At 35.3% G+C, this 14,044-nt stretch overlaps 1 protein-coding gene across 1 annotated transcript; it reads left to right on the forward strand.

Moving 5' to 3' along the window:
• Positions 1-3,217: 3,217 nt before the first annotated feature.
• Positions 3,218-11,767, forward strand: TMEM244 (transmembrane protein 244). The gene is made up of 6 exons (XM_040060667.1): positions 3,218-3,250; positions 5,442-5,527; positions 6,062-6,135; positions 9,067-9,192; positions 10,716-10,760; positions 11,673-11,767. The coding sequence occupies exons 1-6, from the start codon at positions 3,218-3,220 to the stop codon at positions 11,765-11,767; spliced, it is 459 nt and encodes a 152-aa protein (XP_039916601.1).
• The last annotated feature ends 2,277 nt before the right edge of the window (positions 11,768-14,044 follow it).

The following is a 14,044-nucleotide window of genomic DNA, read 5'->3' on the forward strand; positions in this document are numbered from 1 at the left end:
TAGACTGATACATTTAAAGAACATTCCTGCTTCCACCTAACTCTCAAATTTCTCACCCCTTAAAATGCATCCATCTGCAACAAAGGTTGAAGAAGGAGTCTAATTGCTTCAGTGCTCATGGTGGTAGAGTCTAAATCTCACACGATTCTGTCTCCTCCCATATGGGAGTCAAGCTGTCGTATTGAGGCTGGACAGTGCATATGTGTCCAAGGCCAAACTGTAGGGGCTGTCTTTCATGGGACACAACTGAGCTATATTTAGCCAAGACACGTTCCAGGTGAGGAAATGTTAGTTCCCTTCACTGCATTGACAGATTCTGCCAATCACTTCCAGCCACAAAAATAGTGGCCACCATTTATTTTTCCAAGCTCTTCTGCCCTCATACACATACACAGTGTAAGTGTAGTTCTTCCCTATCAGCAGATGGAGACAGAGTACACATGTTTTGATGTCATCTTCCAGTAAACTAAAAATTTCACACCACACAATCTGGTCTGCATCCATTTGGTTGAACTCTCTATTTTTTTAAAGATTTCAGGACAATGTATCTAAATTAAACTAATCTAAAACTTGGCATTTAGTAATTTCTCTGATTTTTAAACTTTTTTCAGGTTTTGTAATCACCTAAAAAATGTGATTCCTGGTCTAGCATTACTTTTTAAGGCACAGAGCTGTAGTGCAAACAATCATCTTAACAGTAACACAAATTACCTGTTCTTTTCCATGAGATATTCATGTACTATTGCTGTATGATACAGATCTTCAAATTGTTGTTCGTTATTTTTGCAATACTATTTGGACAGCAACACAAATTGTGGGTGTAAATGGTAACATTCTAAAAAAAGCAAAAACCCAGAAAAACAAACCCTCAATAATAAGCTTAGACAGCAAATTTAGCTGTAAGTTTTATAAAATTTTCCTCACAGTTCATTATTATGTTTGACTTTATGTTTTGGCACAGGTAGCAGATAGGAACTAGGTACCGCCTTGGTACTATTAGGTGCCATTATCATATTCTTAAGAACTACAGCCCTATAGAGATATCCTTAATTTTACTTTCAAACGGTGTTTTCCATTCTCCAATTTTCTACTGTTACGGTTTTTTGAATGTATCTTGGATATTGTCCATTACATATCACTGCAGAGAGAATATGTGTGTACACCCAAAACCAAATAATAGTTTTTACTAACTTTTGTCAAGCATATGAGGGTCAGGTATTGATATTCTATCTTAGTACCTGTTTCCTAGCAAACTAGCACAAACTCCAGGGGTTCAAAAGTAATGGAGTACTATTTTTCCTCACAGTCCTAATAAAATTCTGTAATGTAATGACTAAAAAAACCCCAAAAACTATGCATTTAAAAGGAGGACTTGTTGAAACCAGACTGGATGGTTGGTTTTAACTTCCATTAAAATTCATCTTTTGTCTCTCTCTGCTGAATAGGAGTTGTCATTTTTCCTGCAGCTGTTCCAGTAAATTTTAAGAAAATAAAAAATACAAAAAGTCATTATTCCATTATCTCAACATGTAGCTAACAGCATCATCTTCATATAGTTAACATTCACTATTGTGAATATAGTTAACATGCTTTATTGAGTGACTTAGTATTTTGGGTCACACACAGTTTCTGCCACTTCCAAGCTTGATTTTCTCCTGTTCACTGGGCTACCACAATTTTAAGTGTTTACAATCTTGAAGCAAGGGTGTGACAGAAATATTATCTGTTCTCTCAGAGTATTTAAAGTTTTCAACTATAGAGTAGGAATGGGAAGAACCTCTTAGTCTGCCCAACAAATCCATGCCTACAGCTTCAACTGCATTTCTGTCAAACTTGTTGACTTTGTTTCTATCATCAGTCTTTGGTTAGATCAACCCTTTGTGAAGAAGTCAGGGAATGTGAACTCTTGTTACATTTAATAGTTATCTGAGCTAAATGTGACCCACTACTTTTTCAATTACTTTGCTAGTTATAGCTACTGAAAAGGTTTCTGCAGATTAGCTTTAGGTCATGGCTGTTTTCAGCTGATTCTTTGGGGTAGATAGTGTGCTCTTTGAATGAATCCTTTTACTCATTTTCAAATATTTTTTAATTATTAAAGCAAATATTTCTTCATTTACTTGCTGCCTCTGACTATTGAAACTGTTTAAACAACTTAGTTTAGGTTTTTAAATTTTGTTTCAGTATAATCCTTTGTCATCACTGCAGCCCTCAAAATAGGACTTTACTGGTGTACAGATTTTCATGCTAGTATTTTTGCACAGGAAGAAATTTCACACAATATTACCAGTAATTTCCCTGACAGTATTCACAATCTGGAGCTATCCAATCTATGAGTGAAAGCTCTTGTTTGACGAGTGCAGGCTGCATTTTAGAGCAGATAACATTTACTTTGTATGACTAAAAAGGCATAAAAAACCCTAATGAAATTTGCACATATTATGTTAGTGTCAGCAGAAAACAAGAAAGTTCTTTCTTTCTTGGTTCAGTTTCAGAAGCATCTTCTTTTTTCCAAATAACACAGCATACTGAATCATAATGTGTCTATAAAAAGTCAAATTTGAATCCATTAAGGAATTGCTCACTAGAAGTTGGATGTGCTCTAAAGCACAGTGAATTTCATTCTACTGAAGGAACAAAATACGGTTCAGGAAAAAAAGAGTCATAACACAAGCCTGGAGTTTCTTAACTTAATTATACCTAATTTAAAGTGAATTATACTTGATGTAATAAAGTGATAGTCAGAAGAGAAATGTTAGCAAAGAACATTGTGAAGAATGTACCACTCCACATCTACAGTCAATAGAATTAATGCTGGAAAATGTAAAAGATAGTTAAAAGTAGGAAGTTATTATAATCCTAAGGAACTGTGATCACATAAATGATGAAAAAAAAGCAATTAAAAGGTAGAAAAGAATAATAATGTTGTCTCCAAATAGCCAAGTTATATTTTAGCTATGCTTTGGCTGACTGTAGCTACAAAAGTACAAACACCTCATGAGCAAGCAGGATTTTCTCTTTGCTCTTCAGCGGCTTACATTTAGCTCACAGATGTCTTCTGTCTCAAGTCAGTTTAATCCAATCAACTCACCTCATCCCACCCTGTCCTATACTTACCCATTAGAATGTTTTTTGGGGTGAAAACCAGCTGCTTCCTCCTGCTAAAGTTGGCATACGGAATATAGCAACAGCACTTCCTTTCACTCATCATGTGTCCATGGCTCTCAAGGTCAAAACTGCTGAAACCAAGGTAAAGGGAATTGAGTTTATTCAGTGTTATATATATCACCAAATAGTATTAGAGAATTAGACAACTGCCGTGGGGCTGGAAAATGAGCTGTTTCTTTAATTCTTACAGACTGTTCTTCAATGTTCTCTTCTTAAAAACCTCCAAAATTAAAAGGATACTTTATCTTATAGTGCTGGCAGCAAGTAGTGCAAAGTACATCTTACAGAAAGGATTTCAAAATATGTGCTGTTGTTCCACTTATGAGATAAAATTATTGGAAATGTCATAAAATTTTACATTTGATGCCACCAGTGATGTCCTAAGATTCTTCCTTTAAGTTGTTTTGACATAAAATGAATAATCCTGTAGATTTTAACTTGTGGGTTTTTTGCTTTGAAATACCAGAAGATCTAGAAAGGGAAAAACAGATTGAAACTAAAAAGTATTCTCAGAGTAAAAAAAAACCCCACCAAAAACGTATGTTTGAATTTCAGTAGCAAGGTCAAATTAAAAAAAAAAAAAAAAAAAAAAAAAAAAAAAAAAAGAAAAGAGGTAGAATGTGATAAAGCTAGAAAATTTTCAGTGTTTTCATTTTCGTGTTGTGTGCATTTCCTTGGCTTACTCAAGTGAGCAAAGCATACCATAACTAATGCCTCACTTCACCCCTAAAACAGGGCCCAAGAATATTCCAGGTACAAAGAGAAAAATACTGTGCCTTTGATGCCAATGAAAGTTTGTCGCTGACTTCAAGGCTAGGAATTCGCCTACGGTAATTACAGGTCAATAGGTCATCGTCTCACAGCAGCCCTTCAGATGTGTGGTTTTCCCCTCCAGTCCTCTCTCAGCACTTTTATTACTGTACCGATCTCCATCTAGGGCAGATAAAGCTTCACAGAGGCAAGAGGAATGGCAATGGAAAAAGGAGAATCATAGGAAAAGTGCAGCTGCCCAGAGCAAGGAAATGAAAAAGATTCTCACCAAAAATGTGCCAAACATTAAACTTCCAATGCTGGAAGTTATGTTCGAGGGAGTTAGAGGCAGCATGGCTGCCAAACCTACACGTGACATTGTCGTTAATTACCATTACCACAGTGATGGTGGACGCTGTGGAAAGGAAGGGATCGAATTAGTTATTTGGCCAATCTTCATTTAGAATAAGAAAAAAGACAGTACAAAGGAGTTGTATTTAGCCCACAAACCAATGTGGCTGAAGAGATTGATAGTTCTCAGGTTTTTTCTTAGCTTTTTTTTGATGTAGGGGAAAAAATAGAAAGAATAAGACTGTCCTGGACTTTTTCTTATTGACAAATATCAGTTTCTACCAATGTGTTTATCTCCTGTTGCATTGGAAACCAAAGCTCTTTAGTCTCTCTTCTTGTGGGTGATAGATGCAGTATTCAATATTTAACACTTTACAACATTTAGCAATATAAAAATAGGTGATTTGATATATTCACAGTGTTCCCACTTCTGTCAATGTTGGATGCTTCTGTAAATACATTACCTACCACACAACTACTCAGAGAACCAAGGCCAGAAATGAGTGTTAGAGTTGAAGTCTCATCCTCAGAAGCATCTGCTACTGCTTAATAGGATCTCTTATTTCCAAAGGGAGTTTATTCTTTTGGGTAATTATCTTTACAAGTCAAGATGTCCTTCCTGCTTCTTTTGAATTTGTCTTGCTAGAACTTGTAGCTGTTTACTTCTTGTGTCTTTTTTGATAGATTAAAGACCCCTTAAGTACCTGGCATTTTCTGTGAAGGTACTTATCCATCATAATCAAATCATCCCTTGGAGCTAAACAGATTGACCTCTTTAGGGCTGTAGCCCTAATGAAGAAAAACCCCAAACATTTCTAGCTACAGCTCCCTTGTGAGTCTCTTCTCTGTACCTTCTTAATTTCTTAGTAACTGTCAAGAAATGTCCTTCTCCTTTTAGGAACACTTGTAAATTGTATATATAGTAGGTATGAAACAATATATGATAGAAGCAAAGCCATACGTTATAGCCACACAGTAGGAGCTGAAGTGCGCCAAAGAGCTTTTAGCACATTTATGTAATCAGCGACAGCAAAAATTCTGCCTAAATATTTTATTTTACAATTTTTTTTTTTTTAATATTATGTTTGATAGAAACCTAGAATTATTTTCTGAGAATGCTGAGAATGATGTTAACATGGCTTTAGGTTTTACTGTTTTATGCTCTTTTGCAGGTAGTTCTGGTGAACCTGTTGATATGCATAACAGTTTTCTACACTGTGTACTATGTGGTCCTCTCTGTGTGCTTTGCAGTATTCAGGTAAGATTTCCCTGTCTTGGGTCTGACATGCTGAAGTACTGGAACTCAAGGGTGGAGACATGCCTGTTTAAAGGAAGTATCCAAACTGGAGGCATCCTGGCCTGGTTATTCTGTAAACATAATTTTTCAAATTCAGTTAAGTCGTTATACCTGAACCTTCTTTCAAATGCACAAATTGGCAAGTGGAGACTCAAAATTAACATAAAATGTTGGTCCTAATAGTCTTCCTTGCAGTTGTACCATGTAAATTAATGAATTTAAGAGAAAAAAATGACATAAAAAAAAAGGAAAATGAAGATTTTATAGTCAATGAAAAAGACGAATTATATCCCCCTAGGAAGTTATTGATTAGCATGCATAGCACCAAACATCTTAAATAAAAGTGAGCAAGGGCAAAACCACAACTCAGAATGGGATTTAGAGAGCTTGCAAAAACCCAGAGTGTTCCATTTGAAATCCTGTTTAAAAAGACTTGTAATATGTCATGTAATCACTAAGAGATTAAACTCAGTTTAATTTTTTTTTTTTCCACAGGATTAAAATGTTGGATGGTTTGGCACCTTTTGATTTTAAAACAAATCCTTCATGGATTAACCCATACTATTTAGGTAACTGAAGTTTTTTTCCCTTTTTTTTCCCCCCCTCACTCAAGAAAATATATTACATATGGATGTAAACTTGTCTTCCAATGGACAGTATTTCAAAGCTGTTTTGGTAATACCAATGATTTCTGTATTTCAACTACACTGCAATTAAATGTTTATGCATCTTGCCAGCGCTTCTCATTTCTGTACTGCTACTTAACATTCAAATGATTTTTAGGCTTTTTGTTGAGTTATTCTTCTGATCTTGCATCATCAGAAGAAAATGTCCTGCTTTGCCGGGATGCTTCATTTTCATTGCAGAACAATCACCTATTTTCCATCAAGTTCCTCCACAAAGTTGTTTAATTTAATTTTCATACTGCAGCAAATTTCTTATGAATCACTGGATTTGGATCAGAGAAACGGGTCACATTCAACTAATGGCAATTTTGGTTTGGTAATGCTTGAATACAGTGGGCATTAAAATATCAGAATTCGATTGTAGTTCAGTCCCTGAACATATATTTATATATCCTAATACAATTTTCTGCAATTTTTCTCAAGCTCTCAAAACATATTCTTTTTCCTAAACTGTCATTCCTAAGAAATTACATGCGTACATAAAATTTTACCCAATTTGTAATCTATTTTAAAAAGGCATACCTCATAATCTGTCAGTAAAATACATAAAGCTCAAAAGTAAATTGGTTAGTTCATATGTTAAAAGAGTAATAAAAATTCATGGATGTTTGTACAGTGTTAATACTGATTTCAGATGAAGAAAGAACATTTATGTTATGCCAGTGGAAAAAAAATTAAAGCATATGCCATTAGAATTGCTTTTCAGGGCGAAATGTAATTACTGTATCTCAACATGATTTTTTCCCTGCAAATTTTATCAGTTAGTTTGATGCAACATGTTTATATGCCAAAGACAGCAGCTATTTCATGCCAATAGCAATAGCAATTAGCATTCCATCCTTCTTTCTGTCCATCCATGAAAATGACATGGAAACACAGAATATAAGAGCATCTGTTTAAAATTTAAGGGCATAGAGTCAGAATGAAGATGTCTAAATGACATTGCAAATGAGAATTTTTTACTCAGGAGTTTCACTCATTTCTGTTAAAAATAGAATTCTGTCTTAAGATAATATCAAAATAAAGATGGAAATCAGCTTAGAAATGAGGTATCCTTTCTGGATACCCAGTTTTGTAAAAAAAGTTTCCAGAGTATTGCCTACATTAAAAACCCTTCCCAAATTACAAAATTAGTGGCATAATTTAAAGGGATTTATGAAAAAGATAAACAAAACATACTATAACACATTGTGAAACATTAATTTTCAAAGTGTTATTTCCCACTTTCCTAACCACATGAGGTTTTTCCAGTCACATTTTTCTTATTTTTCTTAGAATTTTTTAAACTACTCATTGAAAGATCCATCATACAGTAGGGACTAATAGATCCTCTAAATAAAAGAAAAAAATTGAAGGACACAAAATGTGGCCAAAGTAAATTTCACTGTATAAAGTGAGTGAAAAAAAAAAAGAGAAATATTGCCTCTCTCTACTGTCAGCTAGAGAAATCATAGGGATTATATTATTGCAACAGTAAGAAAAATAAATAATTCCAATAAAAACATTAATTTAATATGCCCATGCACTTAAAAAGAAGAACAAATTGCATTTAGATGGACAATTAACTGAATTAAGAACTCATTTTTTATGGCCTGTTGTATGTGAACTCAGGACTACAGCTAGAAGAGACATCACATATTTTCCATGCAAGCCTCTACTAGCCCACTCAGCCACACAGCACCGAGAAAAGCCAGGCTCCTGCTTGTGGGGATGCTCTGCCTCTGCTCACCTTGTAGGCTTTCTGCTCTATCTCCTCTTCTATGTCTTGTCTGTAAATTGTTCTGAGATACAGATATATATAGAGAGAGGTATAGATGTAGATATTTTGGTATGTATACCATATAAATATATGATACAATGAAGGGAGGAAGCCATAAAGTTTCTTACCAAGCATAACCCCTTAACCACACAACTTTGTTTTGTTTGAGAAAAAAAATTGCCTATGTCAGTATCAAACAAACTTATTTGGCACCGTATGCAAAGATTGTGGATGGTGCCTATGGAAAACTTCTATTAAATTTCTCATCTAGGCCATATAAATTGATCATATCACGTTCATAATCCTGTTATTACATGTTTTTATATAAATATATAACATTTTAAAGTCTACAGGCAAATCATGCTACGACCCATGCAGATGTATTTTGGAAAAAAAAAAAAAAAAAATCTTTGCAAGGAAAATATAAACATAATATTTAATAGAATCATAGAACCATCTAGGTTGGAAAAGACCTTTAAGATCTTCAAGTCCAATCATCTGTGTGGCACCACCACCATGTTCATGTTCATGATTAAAGCATCATATCCACACACTTTTTAAACACTTCCTGGGATGGAGACTCCACCACTTTCATGAGCAGTTCCAAAGTTTCACAACCCTTTCTGTGAAAAAAACCTTCCTAATACCCAATCTATACCTCCCCTGGTACAACTTATGGCCATTTCTACTCCTCCTGCCCCTGCTTCCCTGGGAGAAGCAGCTGATCCCCACCTGGCTACAGCCTCCTTTCAGGCAGCTGTGGAGAGAGATAAGATCCCTTTGAGCCTCCTTTTTCTCCAGCTAAACACCCCCAGCTCCCTCAGTTGCTCTTCAAAGCACTTGTGTTCCAGACCATTGACCCTCTCTGGACATACTCCAGCACCTCAATGGCTGTCTGGGAGTGAGGAGCCCAAAACTGAACTCAGTGATCTTGTAGGAAAATCTGCATATCTTTTAGTATTAAGCTATTTTAGCTTCTTACTGTTATTGTTTGGAATACGAGAAGAAATCTTTCAAAACTGTGTTTGGTGAAAATATCCCATTTCCATTTACAGTTCTTGTGATATCCTTGGAAATAACTTTCTTTCTTTGTGGTCTGCTGTTTGCTCTGGTTGTGGAAGAATGGGTTTGGGACTATGCTGTAACAGTTACAATTATTCATATCATTATAACTTCAGTTGGTGAGTATGTTTACTGCTAAATATTTGCATAGTATCACAAGTTGAAGGACAAATTCACTATGATTCATCTAATGTATTACTGGACTAAATTAATTTTCCCTAAAGCTAAATACATATGTATCTCTATTTTCCATCTGTTTGACTCATGCCTCTATTTAAATCCTCCCATTTTAAATTTAATTCTGGATTTGTTGCAGAACTTTAAACCATTTTATTCTTATTAAAAATCAGAGGCTTAGTTCATATTCTAGAAATTTGTATCAAACAGACCCAGGCTAGATACAATTTCTGCATCTGGGAGGTGTGGTTTTTTTCAAAACAAGACATTAATAGTTGTTCATGTCTGGATGCTTTAAGGACTATTCAATAACACTTTAGCTCAAGTTCAGAGTAAAAACAAAGTTTTGCTTCAGTCAAGTCAGTGCAAAGGTTTCAAGTCAGACCATTTGAACTACATCTCAGTGAAGAAAATGAAAAGTTTTGCCACTGAAACTCCTTTTCTCCCATGAAACTCCTTCTCTTAAAGAAAAGAAAAGAATTAGCTGCTGTAAATGAGACTCATCTTTTCTTTTTGCCAACACCTAGTAATCTGCTCCCCTTCTCATGCTGTTTAGCAGAATGCTTCTATGGCTAATTGGGAAATATATTTTAACTCCATCCTTGCCAGACCCTATCTAGGGGTTCTTTTCTCTTAAAACAATGAGGTTAATATGTTTTTTTCTAGAATGCAGAAAAAGGAAAATATTTTTGACAAATTAGGAAGCCCTCCCTACTGTATAGAGATTAATCTTTCATTTTCCACCACCTTGTCCATTTGCCTTTTAGCACTTTATACAGATCGGAGATTCCCCAGTTCCCTGACAAATTAAGCCAGAGAACAAGAGAGACTTTATCTTAAAAAATTAACCATAATTTATCATCTATTAAATTTGGTTTTCTGGAATTTTAAATACTGTTATTCCTCATTAATAATTTTTGTACTTAAATTAAGGAATTTAAAAAAAAAAAAAAAAAAAAAAAAAAAAAAAAAAAAAAAAACAAACAAAAAAAAAACAAAAACCAAAACACCAAACCAAAACACCTCCTCTTTGTACATAATTTATACAGGGAGTTAACTTCTGTCATTACATTGGATGATGCATCTTGATGTGCCAACCGCCTCAGCTGTATCATTGCTTCCTTCAGATGGCCAACCAAACCTCTGCTGGCTGGCCCTGAGCTGTTCAGCATGTGCACTGTGCTTCCCAGCCCCCTTTAATGCCTCTGTCAGCTTCCTTTGGGGGGACGCAATATGGGGTCAGAGAATGGTCCTGCCGTTATCCCACAGTGGGGATTTGGGTCAGCTCGGGAGTGGCCAGGGCTTGGGCGTGGTCAGGACCTAAAGCATTTGTCATTTCAATATATGTAAAACATATAATCTATGAAACGTAACTAAACAGACCTTTGATGACATAGTGCACTGCTTACTTGTCCCCATTCTTACTGTTTTAATATTTACATTTCTACTTTTCTTCTTCTTGCAGTTATGTCTGAATTCCCCCTGATGTTACACTGGTGGCTGGCATTAGGTATAATTTCATTCTTTATAGTTCAAATTGCTAAAAACTGTGTAGAAAATTAGTGTTTATAATCGGAATAGTTTCGATTAAATATCCGTTGCCTCACTAACATTTAAAGAAGTACAGACTTTTTGTTCATACTTTTTTAATGACACAGGTAAATAATGCTGGACTAGGATTTGACTCACCTTAGAAAAATCCCCTCTTTTAAGGAATATGCTCATCTTATGCTAGTCTTGCAAACAAACAGCAGACACATGACATGAAATGTCATGATTAAATCCTGACTAATTGAGATTAGCCAGGACTTAATCATGACTTATTTAATCTATAATAAGATGAAATATATCTCAATTCAGGTGTCAAAAAGACAGTTGTCCATAATTGTAGCCTTTCTTGATACCCTTTAAAATCAGTGGAAAAAACCAGGTACCTTCAGAGGCAAGTTTTATAAACATTATGTACAAGTACTTATGATAGATTAGATGAATTTCAGTCATCACATTTCCTCAAAGTGAATGGCAAAACTACATTTCTGAATGTTTAATTTTCTACAAAATTAGAAGCATAGATTTTTAGATGAAAAATAGATTATCTTGAAAAACAGCCGTTAAGGGGAAAGGACTGGTTTCTGTTCTTCTTATATTATGGATAACAAGGATCAACAGCTGCAATAAATTCCTAAATGATTGTGAAAGATAAATAAATTCCCTGTCCTACAACTGATATTGCATTAGCTGTTGTGGATGCTGATATCTTTGTAAGTAGTTAAAGTACTGGGTAAAATAAATGTTTAAGGTTTTTTTTGTTTGTTTGTTTGTTTTAATTGACGATTAAAAAAAATGTCAGTTTAAAGTTTTATCATAAAGTTTGTATTCCACTATAAAAATTAATACAAAGCTACCATATCTTTTCTTTCAGGATCTGGAGTAATTTCAATGATTTGTGCAGGACAGATTTTGGCATATTGCTTGTTCAAAGACAACTTCATTTACCCAATTCTAGATGACTTTTGAAAAGGAGTATTAGAACTTGCCTTTATAGCAATGTGAATTCTATTGTTTCATTAATTGATGTAATTAAAATGAATTGAAGTTAGCAACTGTCTAATTGTAAAGTTAATATTTCACTTACCAGACTTCTTGTATCATGTTTTTTGGCAATTTCATCACTTTCAGCTCTTGTATGTACATTTTCCATTAACCAAGTTATTAGATACACTGTCTCTTTTTTTAAAACCAAGAAGCCATAAGGAGGATTGGAGCAATGGTGCAACATTCCTGCAAAATCCTACAAGTAGAAGGAAAACACTTATTTGAATGTAAAGCTTTTGGGGTGCCTGTTATCTGTTGTATTTTAAGAAATGCTGACTCTAATTTAGGCTGCTGTCTGACCTCTCACAAGCACCGTAAAACTTGAAAGTCACCCCACCTGGCATAAATCAGTGTAGGTTTAAAGCAGCCTTTACTGATAAACTCCCGGCAAAGAAGAATCGTTGAACAGCACATATCTCTGCACCCCATTCCATCTTAACGCTCTCACTTAGAAGCTGCCCAAGCCAGCGGGAGGCAGAGGTACAGTCCCTAATGTTGGGTTGACTCTCGTGCTTACAGGGGTGCTACAGGCAAATGTTCCATACAAAAGCTTCAGGCTATTCTCATTTCAACTAGTGATCCATTTAGGGTCTGGCTGTGCTGAAAGGGAGAAAGGCAAATGCTACTGACAGACGCTTCTCTACATATCCTTCTTTCTTCCCCAACTACCAGTGGCCAAAGTGGGGGTTTATGGGTAGTGGTAATTAAAAACAACAAACAAATCATAGTAGGGGCTTCAATTTACTCTTTATGTCTTTAATCATAATAAAATTGTAACAGAAAAAATGTGAGAAGGCAGCTTAGTCTTAAATATGAAATCCAGTGATTGGATTTCAACTGCAGTTTGCTTGGAAGAGGAAGACTAAATTGCTGTTTGCACAGGAGTGCTAAATGTTGCATTTGCCTTAATCTCACTCAACAGATAATGCCTCTGAAGAATCAATCCCCTGTTGATCTAATCAAACATCTTAAAATTTATTGCAAGTTTTGAAATTTTCAATTAAGTTTCAGTACGGCAAGTACATGTACAGTGAGAAGTACCGTTCAGAGACTCCCAAAAGAAGGAGTTTGTTTCTCATGAGTGATAGATATATAAGCCATTTTAGAGTCAAACCAAATATGTAAATCCATAGCACTGAACAGATGCAGACTTTAGAAGTTTCTCACAACAATATTCCGCATACTGAAGTCAGAAGAGATAATTCTGGAAAGTGAATAAGCAAATCTTGCAAATCTTCAGAAACATGACTGTGCAGATAACTGCTACTGTCGTTTGAAAAACGTTTGGGCGCTTCTTCTAGGCTTGTTTCATTTCAGAGCTATAAAAATGGATGGGAAGGAAGTAAGGTCTACCGTAAATTTGTACCCCTGTTCCCTTCCCCACAGTTTGTGTGTGTAGGTAGTGTGCCATGTGGCAGAACATGAGTGGATTAGATATAAAGTTAATCCATGGGTGGAACATGTTTCTGTTTTTAACCTGACAGGATTTTCCTCTATGTGTGTCAGCCCAGCTGTAGCTTTTAGTAGCTCTGCTGCCCAGTCTTAACATTTTTAACTTTTACTTCCTATTTAAAATTTTAAATCACCACCAAGAAATACCTTCAGGCCAATATGAAGTGTGCTTCAGACCCAGTATTTTTTCAAAGCACATACAACCAAGTCAGTGGTAGAAAATCAATCACAGCAAGACCTCTGTCAAGGATTAAAAGCATTAGTTCAGCTACTGAAGGGTCATTAGGTTTTTGTTCTGCTTTCAAATATGGAATTGTGAGACAATTTCAACATTATTTATTTCACCTTTTCCATCACTTCTATGTTGCGTCCAATGATAAATATATCACCTAATGTTAAAGTGTAGGCAAATTTCATATTGTGGAAATAAATAGTAGCATATGAGCAACATGAGCTATATCTGTGTGGCCATTACTTGGTTAGAAGCCTTCAGTAATATCTAATACTGTGTGATTCCTAACTGAGGTACCAAAAGAGTACTTTTGAATATGACAAATCTGGCTGTTTCTGGAAGAAAAATAAAGTGTCCCACTTGAGAAATTTGCATGTGGATACTAATACTAATGGGTAACGGTCAAGACAGCCAAGGTGGCAAAGAAGAGCTGCTGGAAGAGACCAAGGGCACTGTACAATGCTTCTCACAGACCTGCTGGAGACTGCAAGAAAAGACAGCAGGAAGCAGAAAAA

Source organism: Hirundo rustica, chromosome 3 (assembly GCF_015227805.2).
Source record: "Hirundo rustica isolate bHirRus1 chromosome 3, bHirRus1.pri.v3, whole genome shotgun sequence".
Taxonomy (NCBI): domain Eukaryota; kingdom Metazoa; phylum Chordata; class Aves; order Passeriformes; family Hirundinidae; genus Hirundo; species Hirundo rustica.

Excerpts from the sequence above, each read along its gene's own strand:
- TMEM244 (XM_040060667.1), top strand. The coding sequence starts at position 3,218 with ATGGCTCTCAAGGTCAAAACTGCTGAAACCAAG. Across the intron at positions 5,528-6,061 it reads GTGTGCTTTGCAGTATTCAG|GATTAAAATGTTGGATGGTT; the intron begins GTAAGATTTCCC and ends TTTTTTCCACAG. Across the intron at positions 6,136-9,066 it reads GATTAACCCATACTATTTAG|TTCTTGTGATATCCTTGGAA; the intron begins GTAACTGAAGTT and ends TTCCATTTACAG.